Source organism: Chelonia mydas, chromosome 7 (genome assembly GCF_015237465.2).
Source record: "Chelonia mydas isolate rCheMyd1 chromosome 7, rCheMyd1.pri.v2, whole genome shotgun sequence".
In the NCBI taxonomy this organism is placed as follows: domain Eukaryota; kingdom Metazoa; phylum Chordata; order Testudines; family Cheloniidae; genus Chelonia; species Chelonia mydas.
In genome coordinates, this window is record NC_057853.1 from 111,346,784 (window position 1) to 111,374,105 (window position 27,322).

Here is a 27,322-nt window from a genome sequence, read left to right on the forward strand (position 1 = left end):
AAAGATGCACCTACACCGTGCGCTTCTTGAGAGAGGCTGGGTACCTGTGAACGCGCTGGTAACCAGCGGGTATGTCAACACTGCAAATTAGTCTGTGGTGACGAGCCACAGAGCCTGGGGCAATTGCCTCGGGCTCAGGGAGCTAAAAAATCGCAGCGTAGACATTCAGGCTCTGCCTGGAGCCTGGGCGCTGAAACCCAGCGATGGGGGGAGGGTCTAGGAGCTCAGGCTGCTGCTGCTGCTACTTTCAGCCCTGCAAACCCTTGACCCAGGCTCTGAGACTCTGTGCCAGGGATTTTTCTTTACTGTGTAAATATGCCCACTAGGTCAGAAACCTGAATCTCCTCATCTCTCTCAGAACAGTTTCATGGTGCTATCCTTCGGGTGCTCCTCTCTAGGAAGTATCACCCTTGATGTCCTCTTTCCAGGAGCGATGGTGCTGAAAGTAGCACCTTTGATGCATCCTAGAAGAGGGAAAGCTCCAGCACCAGCTAGTTAGTAGAGTATTTTAAGTGTAACCATGGGGTGCCTTGGCAGCGCCATTTTTCATTTCTGCATGATGCAGTAAAGCAGCGGTTTTCAAGGCTGATGATCAGACACCTGGGGCCGCCTAATTTTAATGTCAACTGTGCAAGGAACCGAGCAGCCCTGCCTGTCGTGGCTGTGCTTAGCAAGCAGATATTTTCAGTTGGTATTCACTGACTGAGCAGTTTGGCACATGGCTGCTTCTGACCTTGTAGCTTAATGAAACTGTCCAGCATTAACAAGGAGGGACGCACAGAAGCTTCACCACAGGCAGCAGGCAGCCTGGGGGATTACGTCATTGTGTGTTTCGGACTGTACTGATGCTTCTGCCACCGTGCCAGGGGCTCATTATAGGGTGCAGATTCAGAGCTGTCATTGTGGCTTCCGAGACTGAGACTGAAATGGAGCAGTGCGGGTCCAGCTTTTATTTATAAAACACAGAAATATGCAGCGAAGTTCATGCCAGAGTCTTCTGAACCCCATGGTAAGCTGCACTAGGAAAGGCACAGCACCCCGACTGTTCTAATTTACATTGTCCCTATTCACACAAGGAGCGAGGCTGGGCTTTTCAAAGGCGCCTACGGGAGTTAGGCAATCCATTCAAAGGGAGCTGGGCACCATATCCCTTGTCTAGGCTCTGGCACTTTACATGGCCCCCTTTATTGTAGTATCTTTTAATGTATTTCTCCGCACAATACTCCAGTGAATTAGGATAGTGCTAGTATATCCATTTTACAGATGGGAAACTGAGGCCCAGAAAGACTAACTGACTTGTGCAGGGTCACACAGGACGTCTGTGGCATAGCAGGAATTGCACCTGGGTCCCGGATTAACACCTGAATCACTGAACCATCCTCCCTTCTTGGTCTGTTTGAAACTCCTCCCCCACCACAGAGTGCCAGGTTCTCAGCGGGTGTACACCACTGTAGCTCAATGCAGCTGTGCTGAAAATGCCCACTGGGGATTTGGCCCTGTATTTTTTTTCTAACAATCTTTTCCTCGGCTATGAGGTCCTATATAAATGCGTTAGTTACTAGTGTGACAGTTCTCGTTTTATTATTAGAGTAACTGGACTTTGCACCTCTGTGGCAACCTTTGTGCTTGAAGCGAGTGGTGTTATCCCCATTTTATGGAGGTGGAGATGGAGGCACAGAAATTGGTGATTAGCTCAACCACAGAGGGTGTCCGTGGTAGAGCTGGGAATAGAATGTACTCTCAGAAAACCCTCTAACTTGCAGTCCCCTGCTTTACTCACTATGTCACTCTGCCTCCCAAAAACCTTAGATGTTCCTAAGGCCTAATAAAGATGGCCATCCTTTAGCTACAACTCGTTTTACAGAGGTGACAAAATTCAATAGAAACCATTTTTTGTAGAAAATAAATCTGTTCCTTAGGTTCTAATTGTGGTGCAATAGATGACGTATGTATTCTTTAAAGGGAAAGAACTTTTGAAACTTTCTCCTTTGAAGACTTTAGGCCAGGACCTCCACTGAAGCCAGTGTGGCTACCTGGTTTCCACCTATTGAGAATCTGGCCCTTTGTTTTTAAGGATGTTAGTGAGTGGATCTGGGAGAGTGAAAGTGATTTTTACCTGCAAGTGAAACCACGTACAGCAGAGTAATAACAGAGTGAACGTTTTAGAACGGCTCAATATAGACATCATCATTACAAGTGAAGTGATTTTTATTTTAAAAGTCATTTTGGTCTTCATAGTTTTCATTCCAAGAGGAAAAACATTCCAAAACAAGAAGAGCTCCTACCGAGAGAACTGGTTCTTTAGCTGTGGTGCCATAGCACTGTATTCTTGGCTACGGCCTGAAATGACATGGTCACGATGAAGCATCGAAGGCAGACTCTGTAATTAACACCCTGCTTCCTACTCAAATATAACGTAGCGCACAGATGTTGCTGCACCACTGCTAGGTAATAAGTGCATTGCTGGGACGTGCCACATGTCATTATTCTTGCTTGTTTCTGTTTGTAGCACTGGATTGCGGAGAGTCTTTGTCCAATGGGGAATCAGGACACCATTCATCTCCTCCTCAGAAGAGTCTGCCGGACCTTCCTCCTCCAAAAATAGTATGTGTTTGATTCCTGATCGCTCCCTTTTCTCTCTCTTTTTCTCCTTTGCTTTCCACGGTCTTAATATTTAATCGAATCTACCTCTAATGATAGAATTTTATATCTTTAAATTCTTCATGGCACATACTGGCTCTAAACAGGGACAATTTTTTAAATTATGCAACATATAATGTATGTAATTCACAAAGCTCGCTCTGTAACAGGATGTTATTGAGGCAAACAGCTGTAGTCCTGGTAAGTTTCAAAACAGGCTTAGGTAACTAGGGGTGCGATTTTTCAAAGACAGGAGTACAGGCTTGGCACCTAACAGCCACTTGTCTTTGAAAATCTCCTTCTAGATGTGTAACAGCAGCAGCAATGATTAGACTGCCTGGGAGAAACTTACAAAGGCCAACAATCCTCAAACTTCAGGGCATTTGGGTAATCGCCATGTGGTGTCAGGACAATATTCTTTCTCTGTTGTGTAACACTGCACTACTTGATCACTGCTGTGGAAGACAAGGGGGTTTGCTAGCATCTGGCATTGTGCACTTTCAGAGACAGGCCAGACCCTAGACCAGAGGTGGGCAAACTATGGCCCACAGGCCACATCTGGCCCTTGGGACCTTTCTGCCCAGCCCCTGAGCTCCTAGCCCCCCGGCCCCTCCCCCGCTGATCCCAATCCCCCGCAGCCTCAGCTCACTGCGCTGCTGGCACAATGCTCTGGGGGGCGGGGTGAGCTCCTGGGGCAGCGCAGCTGCAGAGCTCGGCCTGACCCGGTGCTTTCTGCCGCGCGATGTGTGGCTGGCTCCAGCCGGGTGGCGTGGCTGTAACGCCGCCAGCCACCAGTGCTCCAGGCAGCATGGTAAGGGGGCAGGGAGCAGGGGGGGTTGGATAGAGGGCAGGGGAGTTTGGGGTGGTGGTCAAGGGCTGGGGGTGTGGATAGGGGTCAGGGCAGTCAGAGGGTGGGAAACAGGGGGGTTGAATAATGGGGGCAAGGGTCCCCAGGGGGCAGTCAGGAAGGAGGGGGGGTTGGATGGGGTGTCAGTGGGCAGTTGGGGCAGGGATTACGGGGGCAGTCAGGGAGAACAGGTTGTTGGATGGGGCAGAGGTCCCGGGGGGGCAGTCAGGAAGGAGGCAGGGGTTGGATAGGGTGGCGGGGGGCAGTCAGGGGTAGGGGTTCCGGGGGCGGTCAGGGGACAGGGAGTGGGGAGTGTGTGTGTGTGTGTGGATGGAGCAGGAGTCCGGGGGGGGGCAATGGGGGGGCTGTCAGGGATCGAGAAGCAGGGGGCAGGGGCCAGGCCACACCTGGCTGCTTGGGGAGGCATAGCCTCCCCTGACCCGCCCTCCATACAATTTCTGAAACCTCATGCGGCCCTCAGGCCAAAAAGTTTGCCCGCCCCTGCCCTAGACCATTGTTCCCTTCCGTATGGCAGTTTCTTATGAAACCGGCAGCCAAGTGGATGTGTGAGAAAGAGGAAGAAGATGTGAGTGTTGGGACCTGCACCTGTGTCAAGGGTCCCTAGGCAAAAACAGAAAGGAAGCTTGATTAACGTTGCTGTTCTCCTTGCTACACTGTAGGTTATAATCCTTTAATCCTAATTCAGGGCCTTAAAGGGGTTTTAGGGGAGTCAAATCAGTCAGTGTCTCGCCACAGAATTCAGATGAGTTTGTTATGCGTAAGACTTGGAAGAAAGCTTGCAAACTCTCCTGTGATGAAGGACTCATGTGTCCGGCCATCTTAACACCTCTGCTGGCCAGGAAGGAATGGAGTTTAAGCCACTTCTCTTCCTCTTTCTTTGGGCATAGAGTGCAGCTGCTCCCTAAGACTATAGCAGCCCCTGCATCTGCTTTGCAGAATGTGGCACGGGGTGGGGAACATTATTGTGCAAGTTGCATCCTGAGTGCAGCTTTCTCCCCATGCATGCTTTTTGGTGCTTGGAGGTTTGCTGCATGCATGTGTGTCTTGCGAGACCAATTGTACATGATTCAGGTTTCCCTGGGACTTTGCACAAAAGAAATCTACAAACAAAGTTCCCTTGGACTTTTCCATGGGCCAGTTATAAATGTAATTAGGTTACAGTTCATCACAATCGGCTTTCAGTGGGATTTTGTTTCCTTGCCAAAAGAGCAGCCCTAGCTATTCTCCAGAGACACTGACAAGCGGGGCTTACTGTTTAGCAGCCGATCAGACATGGGAATCTCAGCAGTAAGGACTTTCTGATGTAAAAGGACAGCGGACTTGAAAGAGAGGGGTTAGTGGGTGGGGGGAGAGAGAGGGGGTAGTGTTTGCTAGGGGCTCACTGGAGAAACCGTTCCTTTAAAAGGAAGGAGAAGCCAGAGGGTCAGATAAGGGATTACCATAAAGGGTCTTATGGGAACTCTGCTGTAAGGGAGTTTAAGGGATGGATGTCACGTCAGGGTGCTGGGAAAGTGAAGCCTGAAAAGGAGAAAGGTAGGGCTGGATTAATACAGAAGCCTTTTAGATGCACTGCGGTTGTCCTAATGGATGCATTCCAGAGCCTGTGGAGTTTTTCCAGCTAACCCATCTGGCTTACTTGTTAAAGCTGCCCATGCTCTCCATGCTGAGAAGGGAAGGCAGCCCTCGCTCGTGACTGGGAGCAGTGATCTGCGTGTAACTGGTTCTGATCGCCGTTCCTGGTGGAGGTGGTGGCAGCAGGAGGAGTGGCGCGATGGGTAGACGAGGCCACAGGCCGGGGTAGCAAAAGAGCCCCGCGCCAAAGGGAGAGCCTGCCTGAGGATCAGCAGATGCAGCTCTTCTCATGTGGCCTGTGCTGTGCGACATGGCCGGAGGAGCTGCAGCTGCACAGGCTGAGATACACACTGGCTCTGACTGTGGGAAACTTCGAGGCAGCTTCTCCTGGTTGTTCGGTGGAACAAATACAGGAATGCACCTCTAGCTCAGCACAGTGTAGGCATGGGAAAAACCATTGCCCTCCTCCTGCCCCTACTGTTGCCTCCAACAAATCAGTGGCTCTTTCTTGATACCCCTCTTTAATTCCTGTCCCATTAAATGAAGATTGCCCAGTTATTGATCAAAAACACAAGTCTCTCATGCCCTTGTAATGAGTCTCACATCCAGTCAGTTAGGTTTGAACCTAGGACCTTCAGTACTGAAGCCCCAGCATATACAATTTGACCTAAAGGAGCAACTCTGTTAGAGGGTAGCAATCGTAGGGTGTTATCCTCTATGTGAATGTGGCACACACTTTATATGCGTGTTACACTCTCTCCATACTTCTTCCTTTTCCTGGTATACATGTAATGGGATTGACTGTCTCTGTTCAAGGGAGACACCCTGGGTTGGATGGGCAGAGGTCAGGATGATGGTGCTTTGGAAGAGCCATGCAGGATGTGCTGGCACTGTGCCTGCCTGCTCTGCTCATCATTTAGCTTCACATTGATTTTTGAAAGCAAGCAATTCGATTGCATGTTTAAAGAGAGATGAAGCAAGTGAATGAATCAGACTAAAGTGCAAGTGGGGGCAGGGAGGGAAACAGCCCTTCCACCTAGGACAACAGGAGAGTCTGTTCTGCATTTGACAGGCCGAGAGACAGATTCAAGTGTTGCCAGCACATCTGCTTGTGCAGTCTGCCATGGGGCCAGGTGCTGGGAATGACTGCTGCTCTGGCTGGAAACAGAATTTCTTCCCCAGCTTGGCATCTGGCTAACCCTGAACTTGAAAAACCAAATCCCACAAAAAAACTGTCTTGAGAATGAAAAATCTCTATCTAACTGTTGTGATGGGAGAGAGGCCTGTCGGGCTGGTTACGGTCTTAAAAGACTCCAGAGTTTGTTCCCAATATTTCGAAAGCAGACCCAAAACAGGAGCAGGATTAATCCTGCAATGCATTTAGGAAGACCTGGTTTACATGAGAGACATTTGGGGATCAGATTTTCAAAAAAAATGAACTTCAATTTAGGCACCTAAATAAAGGTGAGATTTTCCAGAGAGCTCATCTCCCATTGTGAGATTAATGGCTAGATTTTCCAAAGACTTCGGTGGCTGATGTGTTGAACTCTTTTAACATACTGGCCTGATTGCGGGTGCTGGTCAGGAATTTTTGGACTTTTTTTTTCCCCCAATGAAAAATGCCAATTTGTATAAACCAAAACTGTTTGCGGCAAAGGGTCATTTTCAATACATTTCCTGAATTGAAAAAATGTCGAAAAAAGCTTTTGAAATAGTCCAAATGTCCCATTTGGAAAGTTGAGATTTTTCAGTTCAAAACAGCTTATTTCAAATTTTAACTTTATACTAAAAATTAGAAAAAGAAAACAGGTCAAAATCAAAATTAAATATTTTGAAATAATCTGATCCAAATTTCCCATTGCCCTGAAAACCCCCCACCCCCACTTTGTTACTGAAATTTTTCAAAAATTTGACTCTTTTTGTCTTGATTTGGGACAGAATTTTTTTTAAAATCTCAAAGATTCTCCTGCCCAGTGCTAGTGCTGACCTGTTTTGAACATCTGGCTGTAAGTGTGTAATGATCATACTTCTGCATGCCTGAAACACACCCCACATCCACACAACAGTGCTCCTAACACTGTGCATGCATGTCAACCACCATCTGGATTATGCTTGCTCTGAGCAAAGCAGCTGATCTTGAAAGGTATGTTTCCACCACAATTAGACACCCCCAGCATGGTCCATGCCAGCTGACTTGGGCTCATGGGGCTAGGGCTAAGGGGTTGTTTAATTGCCATAGCCTGAACCCGAACATCTACACTGCAATTAAACAGCCCCTGAGCCCGAGTCAGCTGGCACGGGCCAGCCACGGGTGTCTAACTGCAGTGTAGACATACTCATATGTGAGCAATCCCATTGATTTCTCAGGTCATTAGCGCTACACATGCACTTATGGGTTTGCAGGAAGGCAGCAAAGGATAGCATTTAAGTAGTCCTGATTAGGCTTTGAAGTTCACTGAAGTGGAGGGGGCAGGGAAGGGGCGATTGCTGGTGCTGATGGTGTGTGGCTGAGGAAAATTTTCTGCGAGGCCAGGTTAAGAGAGTGGCAGCATGTTTGATGACATTGCTGTAGCTTTGGCAAGGGATCTGCAGTGTTTTTGTCCCTGGGACTTCTCGCTTTTCCTTGATGTTAAGGCAGTGGGAGTGTGTTTTCTGTTTTTTAGGAATTTGCTGTGGGTATATCAATCAGCACAAGTTACTATAGTTGGTGGGGGTGGTGGTGGTGGTGGTGGGGAGAATGTAATTAAGTGGGCGTGGCTTCATTAGCCTCTGGTTAAAAAAACCGCAAATTCTTAGATGACTGATCAGCATGCTCAGAAGCTATAGGACTTTCCACTCTGGGCAAGTTGTGGCTTTTCCAGAAGCCCTAAGCAAAGGGCAGTGACGTGTTGTGCTGTCCCGGAAGTGAGTTCCCCCTTATTTCCAGCAGGGGAGTAATTGGCGCCAGGTATAATCTTCTCCCCCATGCATCGGATCAGCTATGTTGGCTGGGAAGTCTCGAGTCCGCTCACTCCCTGCTCACCTGCACTGGTCCATTAGCGGGCTGCCATCTGGCCCTCAATTAATATCCAGCCAATTTTCCTCTAACTTCTCCATAGACATGTTGGACAGCTGCAAAAAGAGGCTTTGGTTTTGCCTATGTGCCATCCTCTCCAGTGACAGCGTGGTGAACCCTGGAGTGTCTGGGGTGCTCAGTTGCTCTCAGTTTGGGGAAATTTTTCTCCTTTAGCCAATTGTACCAGTTTCCCTAACAGTGCTGTGTGCGCTCCGGAGATCCGTACTCTGATCGAGGTTTAAAGAATGAAGGTGATGAGTGAGGTGGAAGCTCAGCGATTAAAACCCTGGGAGCTTGGCTTTTTTTTAAATTTTTTTTTTTATGTGTGGGGGGAGAATAGAGAGGGTGGGCGGGATTGAAAAACCTCATCAGCTCATCGCTTTGTACTTTGATTCAGAAAAGGGCAATGACCGGAGAGTGATGTTCTTAGGGAGGCTGAGTTTAATGAACAGAGGCCACAGAAACTGAAAGCTACAAAGGAACCACCCTGGTCTCTAAAACCAAGTGTGGGAAGTTGCTTGTAGAATGATGAGGTGACGTCGGGGTGTTCATTATCCTGTGTGCTGGGAATAGCTGTTCATTATCTGGCACTTACAATGATTCTTTCCTAGGTTCCTTTTTCAGTGCTAGAGCCCAGCATAAGTGGGTCTGATCCAACGCCCACTGAAATCAATGCGGGGCTGTGACCTGACTATGTGTTGCACAATGCCTAGCGCAACAGGGGCCCTTGTTTTGAGTGAGGCCTCCAGGTGCAATCACAATATAAACCTCAAATAACATAAAGTCTATGGATCAGGCCTTGTATATATTTAATTCATTCTCTCTTCCTGTTCTCCTCCCATGCCTTAGCACTAGCTAGGAGTTCTGTGCTCTGCTCCTACTTTTCACCACATGCTTCCAGTTGCCCCTAGTGAAAACACACTAGTCTCTTATTGTACCATTCCCACTTATTAGCGTAGAAATGGCAGTGCTCTGGGCCGTTCCTGTATGATGCCATCAGATGTTTGTTAGGGTTTGCATGCTCTGTTGTGCCATTGTGAAATGGACAAGTGTGCTGAAATGACCAGACTGGGTTGGCTAACACAGTGCAGTATATTTTTGATCTAAGCTAGAGACAAAAGAAGCCCACACCTTTGGTAAAGAGAAAAAAATAACCTCTAAAGAAGCTGAAGCCTAGTCCCACGTAGGCCCTTTTGGTTTCCATTGTCTGTATGAAACAAAGTAACCCTCCTTTCCCCTGAGACTGTGTTGGACAGTATAGGAAGCAGTCACAGTGAGGGGTTTTATGTAGGCAACGATGTCTTCCCAATCTGATTATCGCTTTAAATTCTCTGAAATGTACAATGTAGGCTGTCTGCAAGTGCCAGTCTGCCACAGATTCAATGATAGAACTAGTCCCTGGCTGAGGAAGTGCACCCAGTAAAACTATTGAGTGTTTATTTTTCTAATTTAATGCTTTAGCTGAAGTTCTTAAGCATTTAAATGTTGTAGGAAAACATAGGTAAAACATTCCCCATATGTCCTCAAAAACTGAATGGAAAGTAGACTAATAATGCCTAGCACTTCTATATGGAGAGGGCCTCTCCTTAAAGCACTCTGCAAAGGTAAGTAAGAATTACCCCTATTTTACAGAGGTAGAGACCAAGAAAGGTCAGGGACTTGCCCGTGGTTACACCATGGGTCTGCTCATAGCTAGCTAGCCAAAGCCAGAGGTCCTAAGTCTCAGGTCACTGCCCTGAGCACTAACCCAGACTGTATCCCTGTATCCTGGCTAGACTGGGAATACTGCAGTGTTAATATTCTCCTTCAGAGCCTGGTAGGCCAACAGTCCAGGTTAGTGGGTTAATGTCAGAACACAACAATTCCTCTCTTGGCTGAATGGTGCTACAGATATAAGAACATAACATAAGAACGGCCATACTGGGACAGACCATTGGTGCATCTAGCCTCGTATCCTGTCTTCCGACTATGGCCAATGCCTCAAGAGACATTGGCCAATTTATACATCGTGTTGAAGGGATCCCAAAGTGCTTTGAGACAATGGGCCATGTCCTTAGCTGCCTGTGTCCAAATTCATATTGAACAATTTCGGCTCTTTAGGCAGAAGAGCTAACATCAATATGCCCCTTAGTAAGGACGGAGGTGCCAGCCAGCCATTAGCCAGAGGTTGCTGATTAACTTAGAGTTAACTCTTAGAATTAACTTAGAGTTGCCAGAGACTTTGACTTGACCCTTGCTCTTTAATACTAAACATGAAGAATTCAAATCAAATCAAAGAATTTTAAAAAAAATTAACAAATTAAAAAAAACTAGGCCCTGAAAGCCAATGAAGTATAATCAAACAGGCAAATATAATCAAAACAGGCAAAATTGAACTGTATAAACAACTATTACCCATTGTGCCATTGGGGTAAAATGCAAAGGCAGATCAGCAATGGCCTGCTATAGCTTTACACAGTGTGTTAGGTGCAGAGAGGTATAAGGTATGGGCCTCCTTGTGCCCAAGCCCCGGGCACCCCAGGGGATATTTATCCCAGCAGAGGGCAGGCAGTGCCTCTGTCCCTGCTCTCCTGGAGGTTGATGCCCAGGGGAGGGAGTGCAGCTGTAATTTTCACGAGTGCTCCATAGGAGCTCTGCTGGCAGGGGCTGTGAGGTGAGGGGTGGGCACTGAATCAACGCACTCTCCCAACCCCCTTGGCCCTGCCCATATTGGGATGGCGTTGGCCCATTATCTTCTCCTCTCCCTTGACAAACCATTGTGTGGGCAGCCAGGAGTGAATGTACGATTCCTGGCCCTGTGCTGTAAGGATCTTCAACAGGAGAGTAAGGAGTGGGGGACGTGTCCCTCTCATTGCCTGCCAGTGGCTGCATCTCTACTCCAGACAAGTGAGATTTCAGCCCCTATGTACAGGCCATTGGAAGCTGGTCCTGATGGAACTCCCAGCACCCTCACCAGAGCTGATGTTTTATGCTGGTACCAACTAGAACCTAGCTCATACCCTGGCGATCCAGAACACACTATAATCCGGGTACTAAGAGAATAACTGCCACTAGCTAAAATAACTCGCTTTCAGCTGTTTTTAGCTGAGTTATATGAACATAGCCTTTCTGGTGACCGCAGATACGGATTGTGTTCTATTACGCGTGGCATGTGAGAGGAATGTGTGGTGCTGGACAAATTGAACAGCAGGGCTAAGCTACAGGATGGTAGCATCATGAGGACACCCTCCCCCCTTGTGTGGGCTGTATCTCCACCCACTATCTTGTTCTGTGCAGGTTTTTATGCTGCGGTCCTCACTGCAGTATCTGAGCGCCTCCCACTACTGCATTCAAGTTTGCAGCTCAGTGAAGTCAAGTGCAGTTGTATGAATGGCTTGAGAAGTAAATGGGTTTGGTTTTTACCCACCTTCTTGTTTGTGTGCTGGTCTTTCCAAGGGATCAAGGAACTGTTTTCTCTGACAGCTTGTGTTTGGGGGAGGGATTTGGCAGATGAGACAGGGTTTTTCCAGCACTTGGACTCTTTTCAAAGGCTCGTTTCACTTTAGTGTTGTTTATCCACTTCCTTCATTTTTGCTCATATTGGCTTTAAAGATGCCTGATGTTTTTCCTAACTTGGGACTTTGTGCTGTGTGACCCGTGGGCTATGAACTTTCAATTAGGGAATATGAGATAGGGTAATAGAATTCAAATGCCTGTTTGGGCTAAAGGTAGGTAATAGTTCTACCTCTCCTCCCAACTGTCCTCCACTCAGGTACCCCGTAACTATTCTCCTTAGTGTTGAACTGCATCCCCAGTTGAAATGGATAGCTTATGTGCAGCCATCTGAACCTAATGGAAGGAGTCCATTCAAACAAATGGCAAAACTCCCATTTACTGGTGCAGCAGTATCCGATCCATGGTTAGAATGAACAAGCTGACCCCGCAGCTTTTCCAGGGTCTATTCTATATCCCCAAAATTGAGGCTTTCAGGAAAATTGAAGAGTTGACTATGTAAAGCACTGCAACATTGTGACATGGTATAAGAACTGACAAGTGCAACATCACAATATTCCTTTAAACCTAATTTGGTGAGCTGTATATCGAAAGCCAGTTAAATACTAGCACTTACTGATGTGTCTTTCCTGGAATCTGAACCCATTTACCTAGAGGTCATGAATTGCACATCTAAAAAGGACCCCTCCACTGAGCCACACTTTAGCATTACCAAAAAGGCTTGTTCAAAGATTCGGAGTGATCAGCTTGTTACCAAAAAATATGCTTGTTTTATTCATTCATTCCACAGATTGCAGAAACGAAACAGCCTTCGAGCCCCAAGATTGAGTCTCCAGAGGCATATTATGAAGAGGCTGAGCCATATGACATCTCTGTGAATGGTACGTCAGAGCTGGTTCTCTGCTTTTCATGGCTATCATTAACTAGAATGAGATGCAGAACTCAATGTTTGTGGAAACAATCAAACAGAACTACTCCCATACAATTCTTTATGGCTGATGGTACAAATTCGATCTGTGTGGATTTGCTGGTCATAAGAAGGGTACATTTATAGTTTATAAAGGATTAATAAATGACTAGTAGATGTTCTACACCTGCTGTAGACAAGAGCAGTATGTATTATAGATGGCTATAAAATGTTACATCTGTTGGTGGATTCTCCATTTCCTGAAGTCTTCAGATCAAGACTGGACGTCTTTCTGGAAGAGATGCTTTAGCCAAACACAAGCTATTGGACTCAGTACAGGGGTAACTGTGGGATTCAGTGGTCTCTGATATACAGGAGATCAGACTAGAAGATCTAATGATGTCTTCTGGCCTTAAAATCTATGAACCCTATGGGTATATGGGACTTTATATCAATCTTGAAGCATTTATTAAAACAGCTCTTCAAAATGTATTAACTATTTACATAAAGGCTACATTTATAAATAGTTTATAAAGTGTGACAGTTTATAAACTGCAGTGGTCTAGATCACTAGACCGTCCCCTCTTACGGTCTCGTGTACCAGAGTTAAGGATAAGAAGTAAGGCTGATGATTTGGATGAGAATTCATTACCATTGTGTGAGCAGCGCTAGACCCAGCTGTGCAATCCTGTGCTTTAAAATTTGTGACGAAGAAACAAAGTGGGGGACGTTGTTTGAAATTATGCAGGGTTAATTTATTTTGACAGTCATCTCTTCAGGATAAGGACTGTATCTTCCCATGTTTGTACAGTGCCTAGCACAATGGAGGCTGTGATCCTGATGGGGAGCCTTTGGGAGCTACAGCTCTCCCGTCGGCTTAATTACTCCACCTCTGTGAGAGGTAGTTGTTACGTTGGCGGGAGAAACTCTCCCACTGACCCAGCACTGTCTACATGGGGGAATAGGGTTTGTATAACTACATCACTCAGGGGTGTGGATTTTTCACATCCCTGAGTGATGTAATTATACTTCAGTAAGCGTGTAGTGTAGACCTGGCATTAGTTTGAGGCTAAGGTGAATGATATAATCAGGTAAGTTAAGTGGAGTGAGTTGGAGTATTAGCTCCTAGTCATCACCCCATCTGCATCAATCTCTTTCTATGTTTAAATCAGTACCTTCTTGACAGCATGGGACCTGATCCAGCTAGCTACTGACCAGAGTTGGCTTGGATTAGTTTCCATTTTCTCCAAAGCACCATAGTTTGGGGCGGTGCAGATAAAAGCCTTCAGGGTTGTCCCATCTCTGTAATGAGGAAGCCAGGTTTGGGTTTGCAAAACCTCACCCTGAATTGGTTGGCTTCTAGATGTCATTTTATCTAAATGGCTCCACTCCAGTCAGAATACTGCAGGCCAAATTTTGCTCCGTTACTCCTGATCAGCACTTTGGGATTAGTTACTGGGCCCTGTGAGTGCAGAGAAAATCCTACCTCCAGCAGGATTGGTGGGTAAAGCAATTGGTAGAAAGAAAAATAGGTGATTTTTTTTTTAGTGCTTGGGTTTGCAGCCTTGACAGAGACAGTGCGAAGATGCTATTATGGGGTTTGGCGTGCAATCCAGACCACTGAGGGAGGGGTTGTGTCACCACTTGCCCTGCAACCCTGGGTGTTTTACAATGCTTTGCTGCTGTCACTCACAGCCTGGGGTGCTCACAACCAGTCTACAAGCATGCAGGCCATATCCTGAAGAGCTAGACAGACCTCGTTCAGCAGGTCTCACCCCAGCGGCCTGTCTATAGCCCCACTCTGGCTTCCACCAGCCTTGGTTCAGAGGTGAAAGTAAGCCGGTACGCCCCAGTATGGAGTACCGCAAGAGCCGGTGCACCGTACTGGGGCAATCCGGCTTCCCCAGGGGGCAATTTAAAGGGCTTGGGGCTCCCAGCAGTGGCTGGAGCCCCAACCCTTTAAATAGCCGCTGGAGCTATTTAAAGACCAGGGCGGTAGAAGCAGGGAGCCACAGGCCCTTTACATAGCTCCCAGAGCCCTGGGGTAGCGGGGTCTCCAGGGGCTATTTAAAGGGTCGGGGCTCCAGCTGCCTCTGCCGCCCCGGTCCTTTAAATAGCCGCTGGAGCCCCGCTGCTTCCCCAGGGCTCCGACGGCTAATTAAAGGACTGGGGCAGGAAAAGCAGGGGAGCCCCGGGCCCTTTAAATAGCCCCCGGAGCCCCGGGCTGCTGCTGCTACCCCAGTTGGGGGGTGGGTGGAGGAGGAGAAGGGGGGGGCACTTACCTTATAGGGTGGGCTGGGGCTGGCTCTGACCCTCCTCAGCCCCGCCCCTTCCACCCTAGGCCCTGCCCCTTCCGGGGGCCAGAGCTGGCCCCAGCGTACTGGTAAGTCACTTGACTTACTTTCACCCCTGCCTTGGTTACAACCAGCAATAGACCTTAGTTGTCTTTGCCTGAGGACCGGACTGGTCAGAGAATCAAATATATGTTCCTTTGTGTAAGGCAGACCTGTTTACCAACTGCCCCAGGCATGCCTGGTTTAAACACACTTTCGTCATAATTCCATCATATATCCATAACTCTTAATACATGCTGCACACATACATCATGCAAGACTATTAACAGTCAGTGAGTTACTCGTTTTCAAATGATACCTCAGAAGGCATATTTTATACAAACATTATTGCAATAGGGTGGGAATACAGGGATGCTTAGGGTCACACCTGCCCCTTTACAAAACTGTAGGAGGGTAGGCCCCTGACTGACCCAGAGGCAGCAGAGCAGAAGGATAGTTCAGTGGTTTGAGCATTGGCCTGCTAAACCAAGGGTTGTGAGTTCAATCCTTGAGGGGGCCATCTGGGGATTTGGGGCTTGGGCGTTGGACTAGATGACCTCCTGAGGTCCCTTCCAATCCTGATATTCTATGATTCAGAGCCCTTTTTCCTGGACAGGGCTTCTGCCACCATATTTGCTTTCCCCTTTATATAGAAGAAACCTGTTTTGCCACCTTTCTATGTAGAGTCTCCAGGACATAACATCAGACAATATCCATAATTTCAGTTACCGGGTTTTTTACAAACACTTCACTGTGATGTTAATGACCAGCGTGATGTTAGATTTCAAACAATATATTACATGTCATCTTTTAAATAAATATCCTGACACCAGTGTGTGAGCTGTGATGAGCATGTCAGGCCTGAAGAGTGGCTGACACAGAGCAGTGAACATACAAGTGGGCCTCTGGGTCATAGACGCCCCACAGCATCACGCTCCCCCGTGCTCTGAGTCCGAGGATTAGAATTCTGCTGATAAAAATTTCACCGTCAGCTCCACCTCCCACACATAAAAAAAACCTCCAGTTTTTGCCAATTTCACGTCAGATTCTTTCCCTACCCAAGCAAAAAGGCAGCTGTAAGCTTCATCCCACAGGAAAAGTTGGGAATTAGCTAGCAGGTAAAAAGAAAAGGGAGTCACACCCCTTGTTTCTTTTCCGGTTGTTTTAAATTGCGTGTAGTCACCTGCCAACACAAGACTGCCTCTAACTTGCTTTGGAGCCTCATTCAGGCCAGAAAGCATTGTACACGCCGGGGTGTTTTCCAATTGCCTTTGCAGTGAGATAATAGTTACACTTTTTACCATACGCATAGGAAAATATAATTGTCCAATTATGCTGAGAATCACAGCATACAGGGTCATGCACCAAACCTATTCGTATGTAGCCAGGTATCCTATCTCGTGTATATGCCAATTAAACTGGGTTATGTTACTCAGACAGCTTTATAAAATGAACATTTTTGTGCATAGAAAACCTTGTGCGGGGAATAAACAATAATTCTACTGAAAACTCTCTCTTTTGCTTGGCAATGCAGGATATTTAATTCAAAAACAGGAAGATGCACTGTCAGGGAATGCCTCTAATAAATGTGATGGCACCTTTGTCCTGAGAAGTTTCTAGTGAATGATTATGTGGGCACCAGGCATACAGCAAACAGGATAAGATGGTTCGGGGTAGTGTCAGAAATGTAAGATTTCAGTTACCAGAAGCACTGTCTATTGGCTGCTATTGTTAGTTTATCATTAGACAAATGAGAAATGTGTTCCATGTTATATAGACCAATGAACGGCATAAATGCAGGGGACTGGGAGTCAGGACTCCTGAGATCTGTCACCAGTGTGTTACTGACTAGCTATGCCCCTTTGGGCAATTCAGTCAACTGTTCTGTGCCTCAGTTTCCTCCTCTGTCAAAATTGATATAATTATACTGCCAAGTACCTATCTTGGGAGAGTTGAGGCTCACTGGTGAAGAACAATGGGACGTGTTCTGGTCCCCTTTCTTATGCTGAGTAGCCCTTACTCCTCAGATGGCTCCATTGACCGTGGGTCTGAAATCTAATATGGGGCCACTTGTGGCATAAGGTGCTATTCAACATGAATAAAGGTGAATTGTCCTTGAGAGATCCTTGGTTGGAGAGTGTGGTGCATCATTGTTAGGTGTTAGTGTTCCCCTTCCTAGCCATCAGCTGCTCTTTGGATTCCCTTCTAGTTTATATGTTAGCTTTGTTTGTCTTTCCTAACTATTTTAAATATGAGGCCAAATCTTTACCTGCAAACTGGTCGCTGCATCCTTGGAGAGTAAAATGGTAATAAACTTGGTGGTGTACACCACTGCCCTCTGCTGGATGGAATCAGAACTGTTCAACTGTGCCACAGGCCCTGTAGTGCAAATAGTTGGCGGAGATTCTCTGTTAGTTTAAGTGCTAGGGGAAGGATCTGAATTCTATTCCCTCTATGGTCACCATACATAGCACAGTGACAGCTGCGAAGTCCGAAGTGGAAACAGATTACAGTATGAGATGAGAACCCTATTTTGGCTGGTTGCTGACCTGGACTGTGTTTTAAGGCTTCTTTGTTAAATGAATCCCTTTTGTTCATAGGCCCGGCTCCTCCTGTTATTTATGCTGGGGGAAATCACAGGTCGCTAATGGAGTTACACCTGATATCCTATAATTTTAATGGAGTTGCACCTGTATAAAATGCTGTGGGAGGAGAATCAGGCCCATAAAGTGAACTGGGATGGGAATATGCAGGTTCAGACAAGTCCTGAATGTCAGAGTGGACAGTATTGTTACTCACATCTTAACTGCTGAATTACAGGGCTCCTCAGCTGGTATCTGCCCCAGACATAAATAAGGCACTTTGCAGGTGGTTATGCACAGACGCCTTTGCAGGGGGGTTATATGGGAAGGAAAAAGCTTAAGAAGTGTCCAAGAATCTCCATGGTCCTAGCGAAAGTAACTCTCTGACCAGTTCACAGTTGAGGCAGCTACTTTAGGTGAATGAAAATCTGGATGGGAGAGCTGTAATGAGATTATGACGTTAAGAAGAAGTTTAATTAAATGGCTGAAGAGGAGCTATAGTAGAAGGGGAAAGGGAAGGTGTGTTGTCTAATGGCTACAGCACAAGTCTTGAGTAAAGAGACCTGAGTTCAAATCCTGGCTCCGTCTTTAAATCTCCCTAGGCTTGATCCTGCATTCTCTGGGTTCGGAGTTTTGCTGTTGACTTCAATGGGTACAAGACTGGACCCTCAGTCCCTCAATTTCCCCATCTGTAAAGTGGGGATAATGTTACTTATCTCCCTCATACTGGGGAAAGTGCTTTGAGATCCTGGGGCAAGGATGCTATATAGGGGCATGATTCCTAGCCGAGTGGTGAAGATGCAGGTAGCTGGGGAGCTGCTGTTCGTCTCTGTTACTGAGTTTTCGAATTTAAGTCTTGTATCTCCAAGCAAATGGATGTAGTAAAATAAAACAAGAATAGTAGCACTAATAAAATTAGCAAATATGTTGCCAAGAAGAGACATCAAAGCAAATCCTCCAGATGGGCTGAGGAGATAAGCAAGTCATGTGGCATAGAGGTGGGACTGAAAGACACTGTAACAAATTGTGGATGAATAAATTAGAATGAACCCAATAACGACAGTCTTGTTAGGTCTTGTGGCCGTTCCTTCATCCGCCGTATTTTTGCACATAGTCTAAGAAGGCCATTGCCCTTTGTTATATTTGCATAAGTTATTAGGATCCCCTTTTGCTTTGAGTCCATGCTGATATGGATTCCATCCTTATCACTCTAGCCCGACGCTGCATTTGCGTAATTGAGTGGCACGATACGAAACAGAATGTGAATGCGAGTGACAATGTGGCTGCCTAATTAATAATAATTCAGACTGAAATATTTCATCTGCACCAGTTGATTTTAATTTTGATGGTTATTTTAAAAAGAATTGCCTAGTTCAAGGGGAACCAATATAAAATGCGGGGGCTTTCTCTCTCTCTCTCTCTCTCTCTCTTTTTGCTTGTGACTATGCAGGTATTCTTGGTAGGCTTGCTGTCACTGGAGCCAGGACAGGGTTGCAGGTTACCGAGGGAGTAATTTATGCCACAATAACCATGGGTACAGCATGTTTTCAAAGCCTGAACTTCTGGCATTGTCTTTGTATTTACTGTCATCGTAGCTGAGAGGAGCACCTGCCCAAACTATTCATTTCGTTACCACCGGCATTCCTCCCTTACGAGCATGGATGGATCACCACCACCATTTGGCACATTGTCAGGAGGGTGGGGGTATGGTGGGGGAGGTATTGAGAAGTTTGCAGTCACTTTTTGCCAATCAGTGTTTCATCCCATATAGAAAGAGTTTTTATCAGAGTACATCTGAATGGTGCTGCTTTTTATTGATGAAGATGTTGCAACCAGTGAAGGGGCTGATCATTAGCTGGTGTAAATAGGCGTAGTTCTCTGGAAGTGGAGCCATGCCGATTTACACTAGCTGAGGATTTGTTCCAAAGTCTTCTAGGAGGTAAGCTGTAGAGTGGGCAATAATATAGTCGTCGTCTTTTGAAAGCTGAACTACCTGATCGGTTGATGATGGGCCATTAACACTATACCATGGCATTCAGTGAATTTTGCAGTGGATAGTCTTCTTTTGAGAAATTGGCTTAATTAGTGTTGCTTTGCACTAATCACCTGTTGGAGCTATCGTATAACACTTAACTGGGAGAGATTTGGGGAGCAATATTGTAACATTGCTGTGGCTTCTGAAAGTTAATTTTCTTTAAAAATGAATACACCTACCTTACAGAATAATGCTTCAAGGAATCACAGTGAAGTCTTTGAACTATTTTCTCTGTTTTCTTCTCAAAAATGTCTACAATGTTAAGGTAACACTGCACTTGAGTGGACATTTGACTAAGTCCTGATGAGAGTAGCATAATGAGATCAGTATCTTAGTTCTGTTCAGTAGGGATGAACATGCATGAATTAAATACGTGGTGGACAAATCTTGGGGTATGCCTCTGATGGATCTGTGTGAACCACACTAATAATAATGGGTGGCTGGCAGATTACATCTGTATCATGAACACCTCGGTCTTGTTGCAAATCTCATGGAAGTTGCTGGGGAGTCTCTCTATTGACTTCAATGGACTTTGCACCAATGACCAGCCATCTTCACCTTCTGCAAACCTTCATGACCTACATACATCAGAGCTGGGTAGCACTATACATAGTGGGTGTAATTTTCAAGCGTGGTCAGCACTGACCTCTGCTCTCATTTGAATGGTAAAACTCCCCTTTACCGCAATAGGAACGGAGTTAAGCCAATGCTGAGCGCTCTTGAAATCCCACTCCTTATTAAGAACGTAATGGACAGTTACATACTGTTCTTGACTGAACATAAAAACAATCACTATTATTTAAGGCTGTAATTTATTACTAATTCTTATTGCCACCACTCAACATCGCTTCACTGGTGCCAGTGCTCAGATGTATGTCTTGCCATAGGTTCCATGTTGAGTCGATATAGCCGTGGCTCAGAAAGGGAACCATAGAATAACATACAATGAATCATTGCTTGTTGCATGGCCTTGCAGAGTTCGTTTATATATACAGGAGGCAGGGGCTGACTCGGCAGGGACTGGACATAGCTTGCAATCGTGTTGCAGGTTTGGAAATTTTGGCTTCCAGTTGGGTGTATAAAATATATCACTGGAAAAATACAACCAACATTTGATAGCGCATCTGAGGAAAGCTTTTAAATTGGAGACTCCTTTGAGTATTTGCAAAGAGAGAATCTCAGGTGCAAAACATCAAAGCAACAGTTTGGGCTAGAAGGAAAAAACGGATGCTGGGAGATCAAATTCACTAAGAAAATGGCCTTAGGAAATCTTCAACAGAGGAAAGTCCTGGGGCAGAGCCTCTGATTTGCTGGTGACTGTGGCATGGTGCGAGGATGCTCTCACTTGCCTGATGTGAGCATGTGTGAAACAAACAGGAATTGCCACCCAGAAATACACTTGGTGACCAGCTTTGCCTTTGTTACAGAAGACGGAGAAGCAGTCAGCAGCTCTTACGAATCCTATGATGAAGAAGAGAGCAGCAAAGGGAAGTCAGCAACCCACCAATGGCCATCCACTGAAGCCACCATTGAGCTAATGAAAGATGCCCGCATCTGTGCTTTCCTCTGGAGGAAGAAGTGGTTGGGACAATGGGCCAAACAGCTGTGTGTCATTAAGGACACTAGGTTGCTGGTATGCAAACATTTGCATTTTCTCCCCCCCACCCCCAAATAACCTATTTTCTCAGACTGGCTTCTCAATACCCATATGGCAGAGAGTCTTATCTTAATTCAGATGCTTTAAGAAATATCCACTTAGCCTCCATGTGGAATTCTCCAAAGATTTCCACTCAGTAACATAACCAATAGAATACAGGCAGGTGATACCACAAGCCAAAGAGCAGGTAAAGCAGTATTGCTGATAATTGTTCTAGAAAATAACGTGAGGTAAAATGTTCATCGATTCCAAAGCCAGAAGGGACCACTGATCGTCTAGTCTGACCTGCTGAGTAACACAGGCCAGAGAACTCCCCCAAAATAATTCCCAGAGCAGAGCTTTTAGAAAAACACCCCATTTTGTTCTAAAAATGGCCAGTGATGGAGAATCCACCATGACCCGTGGTAAATTGTTCCAATGGTTAATTACCATCCCTGTTAAAAATTTACACCTTATTTCCAGTCTGAATTTGTCTAGCTTCAATTTCCAGCCCAAGGCTCACGTTATACCTCCGGCGGCTAGGTGGAAGAGCCTGTTATCAAATATTTGTTCCCCATTTTTCAAAAGTGCTTAAATCCCATTTTCAAAAGCGAATTAGGCATTTAGAAGCTGACATCACATGGAAAACCAATGGCATTTAGGGACAGATTTACAAAGGCATTTAAGTGTCTAAAGAAGCAGATAGTCACCTGACCTGTTTATGCACTTCTGAAAATCCCACTAGGCACCTAACTCCCATTTAAACTCAACCTAACTCACTGAAGAATTTTAAAAAATCCCACTAGGTGCATCTGTAGGCCCCTAAACACTTTTAAAATCTGGCCCCCTAGGTGCCTAAGTATCTGTTGAAAATGGGACTTAGGTGCCAAAGGCATGTCAGCACTTTAGAAAATTTTACACATGGCCTAGTGGTATGTAAGCAAATCAGGAACTCCTTTGTTCTAATCCTGACTCCTCTGACAGCAGTCTCCCATGGCTGTTATTTTACTCATAACATTATTTAGACCCTGTAAAATCTTTTGACATATAGTTTGAATGAAAGATGCTGATGTATGAATCTCTGTGTGTGTGTGTGTGTGTGTGTTTAGGTGGGTATATATCTGTGCTACATATTTTTGTGTCGTGTGTGTGTGTGTGTAAAACATCTGGATGCTGCAGCTGTAACTGAGTTGGGCCTTCTTTGTGTTATATGCAGCCATTACAGATGTGCATGGTGCTCCATTTGTGCTGAGGTTAGGAAGTGGGTTATGTTGAGTTTACATGCTTTTAATCTCTTACTTTACTTCTCTCCTTCTGCTCTCAGTGCTACAAGAGCTCCAAGGACCACACCCCTCAGCTTGATGTGAACTTGCTTGGCTGCAGTGTCATACACAAGGAAAAGCAAGTGAGGAAGAAAGAACACAAGCTGAAGATCATTCCGATGACCGCAGATGTGATTGTGCTGGGCTTGCAGAGCAAGGACCAGGCAGAGCAGTGGTTCAGAGTGAGTGGAGCTATGTCACTTGGCAGATTAGCTGGAAGATAATCCACTCTCCCAGTGGAAAAGGGGGCTGTTCATTCCACTCTGCCCCTCTGGTAACTCCCTCTGGGCTCGCACTGCTGTACCCAGGGCTGGATTAACTCGGAGGCAAATAAGGCACATGGCTAGGGCCCAAATTGGTAGGTGGGGCCCAAAATCATAGGCCGGGGTCCTTCACCACCTCCCCTTTGCCCTGCTGAGGGGGCACAGGCCACCCACAGCAGTGCCCTCCTCCCTGGCACTGCAACCCTAATCTTGACCCCCATGGTGGTGTTTGGAGAACATGTCCACCCTGCAAGAGCAGCTCCTCTACCGGGGAGCTGGACCCAGTTTCCCCACTCTGGGCATTGCCACCTGGCACAGCCGCATTCAAGTTTGGTCCAGCCAGTCTTCCATCATGATGGGAGAAGGTGGCTGACCTAATCTGAGTGGGTGGCATTGCAATACTCCCTCCCCGCTTTCCCCCGGGACCACCTCTCGCACCAGGCTGAGAGAAGCGTATGTTTGCCCCATTGATGGGTTAATCTGGCCCTGCTTGTACCTCACACCTGCCTTCTCGGCACTCCCTCGCACTCTGCCCTGACTGAGAAATGTGGTGAATAAGTTATTCCTTGCAGTTTTCTCACAGTGAAGAAGGTAAAAGAATATAGAAGGTCCTCTGATTCATTGAGGTGAAATGGCAGTCTCTCTCATTCACTCTTCTGGAATCATTTTTGCTGGCAGGGAACCTCTCCATCTCCTGCCCTGGATTCTCCATGCTGGGCTCTTCACACGTCTTCACAGGCTCAGCACTTCTGCCAGAAGATTGTGCATGCTGGGATGTCAGTCATGTGGGGCCAGCAGAGTCAAATCAGCCGCGAAAGCTCTGGCTCCCTGCACCATGGTCTGAATTTAAGGGAAGGGAGGGGAGGATACGTTGCCAGGGAAAGAAGCAGCTAAAATGATCCTTTAGGATTGTTTAAGTTGTTGAGAGGCGGGGGGGAGAAGAGCAGGAAGAGGGGGTTAGAAAGAGGAGAGGAACAGAGAGTGAGTGACATGGGACAAGAGCAAAGAGTGTGGATATGAGGCTGCATACCTTTACTATATTCATAGGGATTCAATGCACTGCACTGGAACTTAGCTGTACAACTCCCATCGACATTACTGTGGCTCCGCTTGGAGACTGTACTCCATTCCACTGTTCTTCTGACATACACTGGCCTCATTCACAGCTGCAAGCACATAGACACATGCTCTGCTTCGTTTTCATGTCCAGGGCAAGCGTGTTCCCAGCAAACCCCTGCCACCTTCTGTATGTCGGAGAATGGAGAGGACCTCCCCAGCCCAACCTTTCCAGCCAGAATAAAGAAGGTCTTTCAGCAAGAGAGCACTGAACTCCCAGCTTCAGTCTAATTGATGTTTAATGGAAAATGCTGCAGAGACAGAAGAACGCTTAATGCCTCTCTCTGTGACAATGTGTGGGAACGCTTTTTGGAGAAAGTCCCAAACACAGAATAGCCAAGGACTGTACAGGAAACATGGTTGTTTCATGGAAACTGCAGCAGAACAATGAACCTTTACAAAGATCAGTGATTAACTCAAAGGAAGCAGAAGAGCTCTGTTCACTTGCAGCCTTCAACACACTCACTGGACTGATACAGCGGGCCAAGTTTTGCCCTGACTTAAACTCATTGCAGCCCCTTTGAAGTCACTCAGGTCGCAACATGTCAAGTCAAGGCCGGATTTGGCCCTTAGAATTTCTGTTCATTTGAACTTTATGGGCCAGGCGTCACCCCGTTGAAATAAATTATGAAGAGTTACATGATTTACACCAACTGAGGACCTGGCTTTAGTGATTTCAGTTCCCAGGCCAGTGATGCAAATTGTGTCATCTTACTTTGCTCCTGGTGCCTAGCATCCTCTGAATTTTGTTTTCTGTTTACAGTCCACATGAACCCAAAACCTCAAAGAGAAATTCTGTCAGAACGGCTTGCTCCACCTACATTCATGTCTGCACCCTACGAAACTGAGCTGGGCAGGGGTTTGACATCAAACCCTAATTCTGGTTTTGCTTGCAATGGGTCCCAGGTTTTGGTCACTGTGCTCCGGTTTCTCTGAGCCTGCATTCATGTTGAGCCTGCATTCATGATGCTTTTGACAAAGCCAGTCTGAGGTCCAGGTTTTTAACATTAGGTGAATTTTGGCATGATGTTGAGTTTTGCTTCCTATGTTCTGCATATCTCTGAAAATTATGAGTACTGGTAATTTTAACAACTCTTTTAGCTTGCTGCTTTGTTCTCTGTGCAGGTAATCCAAGAGACCAGTGGCCTTCAGTCTGAAGTAGTGGGTGAAGGCAATCAATACATTCCAGACTCCCACCGTCTTAGTTACCTCAAGGTACAGCTTGTATCTTTAGCCAGGTGATATTCAATGTGTAAAATGCTTTAAATCCTTCTTTTAGAGCCAACTCCTTTAACAAAACACATGGAGAGTTTACACCAGTGCAGTAACTTTATCTGGGCAAGAAGGAGGCTGAGACTGATATGAATGCAACCACGCTTTACTGCTGAAAGATGCATTATTGGAACAATATTAATTTTCCTTTATATACATAGAGGGCATAAGCTAACCTCTATTATTCCTGAACGGCCATCTGCAGAGTTTCTTGCTCCTTCCACTGAAGTGTCTGGTGGAGACATGTTAGTGGACGGAATGGACCACTCATCTGACCTAGTGTGCCAGGAGCTATGTTCCTACCCTGACCCTAGTATAATGATTTGCCTGCATCCAAACTCTCCAAAAGTTTGGATCATTTCAGATCCAGATACAAACGTTGATCATTTCAGATCCAGATACAAACGTTGAAGGCTGGAACCATCTCCAATACAAATAAATGTTGGGAGTCTTAAGAAACAGCCTATGGCGCAGCATAGAGGTGACTATCTGAGAGTGGGGGAACTGGAGATTCTCCAGTATTAGGCCATCACAGTAGCACAATAAACCCAAGTAGGTGCCCAGATACCATGGTGAGGGACACAGCATGGATGGATAGATGGACAAAAAGAGGCGGCAATGGATCCCATCTTACTTTTAGGAAAATATTTATTAAAAAAAATAAAAATTTAAGAAGCTTGGCCTGCAATTTAAAGGGGAAAGGGCTCTAACTAAATGCCTGACAGGAATGGATGGGTCTCCAAAAAGCACACAATATAGGCTAGCTCCAGTGATTTTAACAGAGCTACACTGCTCCAAACCAGCTGAGGTAGGGGGCCCACACGTTTAGAGACCTGGGTTTGCAAATGTGCCGGGGTTGTTACATAGGACATATGTGACTTTTCATGCTTCCTTCTCTGAGGTCCACACCTGGTTCCCATAGTGATCTCAATACTTTCCCAAAGTTTCCCTTGACCAGCCTAGAGACCCAGTCCATGGATTTTTTTTTTTTTTTTTGCCAGCAAAGACATTCTTGGCCAATGCTTGGTGTTAATAATGTATTGCCTTGGCCCCGTGGCGCTCATGTTTGGTCCTCGTTGACAGGCGGAGTTGTCTGAGAGGCATTCTGTGGCATCAGAGAGCGGGAGCAGCACGGACGGCCACCCGGAATCCAGCGAAACAAAAGATGGTAAAAGAAACCAATGTCTGGTGTAACAGGACACCCCTTTGCGTGGTCTTCTTACCCCCACAGAAACCACAGACTCTACTGGGTGTGCGTTCACAGGACCATGTGTTAGAGTTCCCACTACTCCGGCCCCAGTGCAACAGTCTATTTACAATACCTTCTGTGCTTTCAGACTGCTCCTCAGGACCTGATGCCTCTGTGAGCCTGAGCTCCTCCCACCCCACTGAGCACTTCCTTCCTGTGTCTCTTTATCCTGATGGACTAATTGGCTCTTTAGCGCACCAGCCTGATTATCTAATGCCCTCAATCTGCTTTCTGGGTGGGGCAGGGGGAACTAATTGGCCTCCAAGTGATCGGAGAGCAGGTTCACCTGTTCACCCTCTGCACTGGGGAGAAGCTTGCCTGGATGGGTTTCTGCTTATTACAGATCACCAGCCCCACCCATTGCACTCACAGTGGACCCCAAACTGATCTGACAGCTGGTGAAAACTGTAGACACATTAACTTCCATTTTTTTCAGGGACAGATGGAAAGGAAGGATGATCAAGTGGTTAGGGCTAGCAGTGTCCAGCCCCTAGCACAAGGGGGTGGGAGACGATTCTGTCGTGGTGGTCACCACTGCTGCATCCTGTCCTGACCACTCCTCCCGTGACGGGCTGGGGAGAGAGATGGGAGAGAGGGTCGGGTGGGCTGGCAGAGAAGGGGGTTGGAGATTGGGTGAGCTGTAGGTGGGGGGTGGTCAGAGATTGGGTGAACCAGGGTCAGAGGGGAGTAGGAGGGAGAGGGGAAAGGGGGAAAGAAGGAAGAGAACAGGAACTATAACCACAAAAAGACCTGGGAGGCTGAGGGGAACATAGACCAACCCTGCCCTTCTAGGAGCTCCGCACTGGGGAGATGGGTCTGCAGGATAGGAGGGGCTGGAGTCAGGGGCAGCCACCCCCATAATTCAAGCAGTGATTAAATGTTCATTCACTTTGATCTACTCCCATTTCAGAGAGGACTAGACCAAAGCAAGCAAAACTAACTAGTAATGCACGGCAGCTGGGTCCACAAGGTTGCCATGG

General features: G+C 46.5%; 1 protein-coding gene across 3 annotated transcripts in view; it reads left to right on the forward strand.

Moving 5' to 3' along the window:
- Nucleotides 1-27,322, forward strand: part of AFAP1L2 (actin filament associated protein 1 like 2) — a 121,317-nt gene that overhangs the window by 76,335 nt on the left and 17,660 nt on the right. The window contains exons 4-10 of one of the 3 annotated variants that reach the window (XM_043550933.1): nucleotides 2,510-2,604; nucleotides 12,418-12,508; nucleotides 18,900-18,983; nucleotides 20,915-21,117; nucleotides 22,445-22,624; nucleotides 24,947-25,036; nucleotides 26,177-26,261. In XM_043550933.1, coding sequence (XP_043406868.1) covers nucleotides 2,510-2,604; nucleotides 12,418-12,508; nucleotides 18,900-18,983; nucleotides 20,915-21,117; nucleotides 22,445-22,624; nucleotides 24,947-25,036; nucleotides 26,177-26,261 — 828 coding nt within the window. Of the gene's footprint in view, nucleotides 1-2,509; nucleotides 2,605-12,417; nucleotides 12,509-18,899; nucleotides 18,984-20,911; nucleotides 21,118-22,444; nucleotides 22,625-24,946; nucleotides 25,037-26,176; nucleotides 26,262-27,322 lie in introns of all 3 variants that reach the window. The other 2 variants (XM_027818748.3, XM_027818747.3) reach the window with 2 other exon arrangements.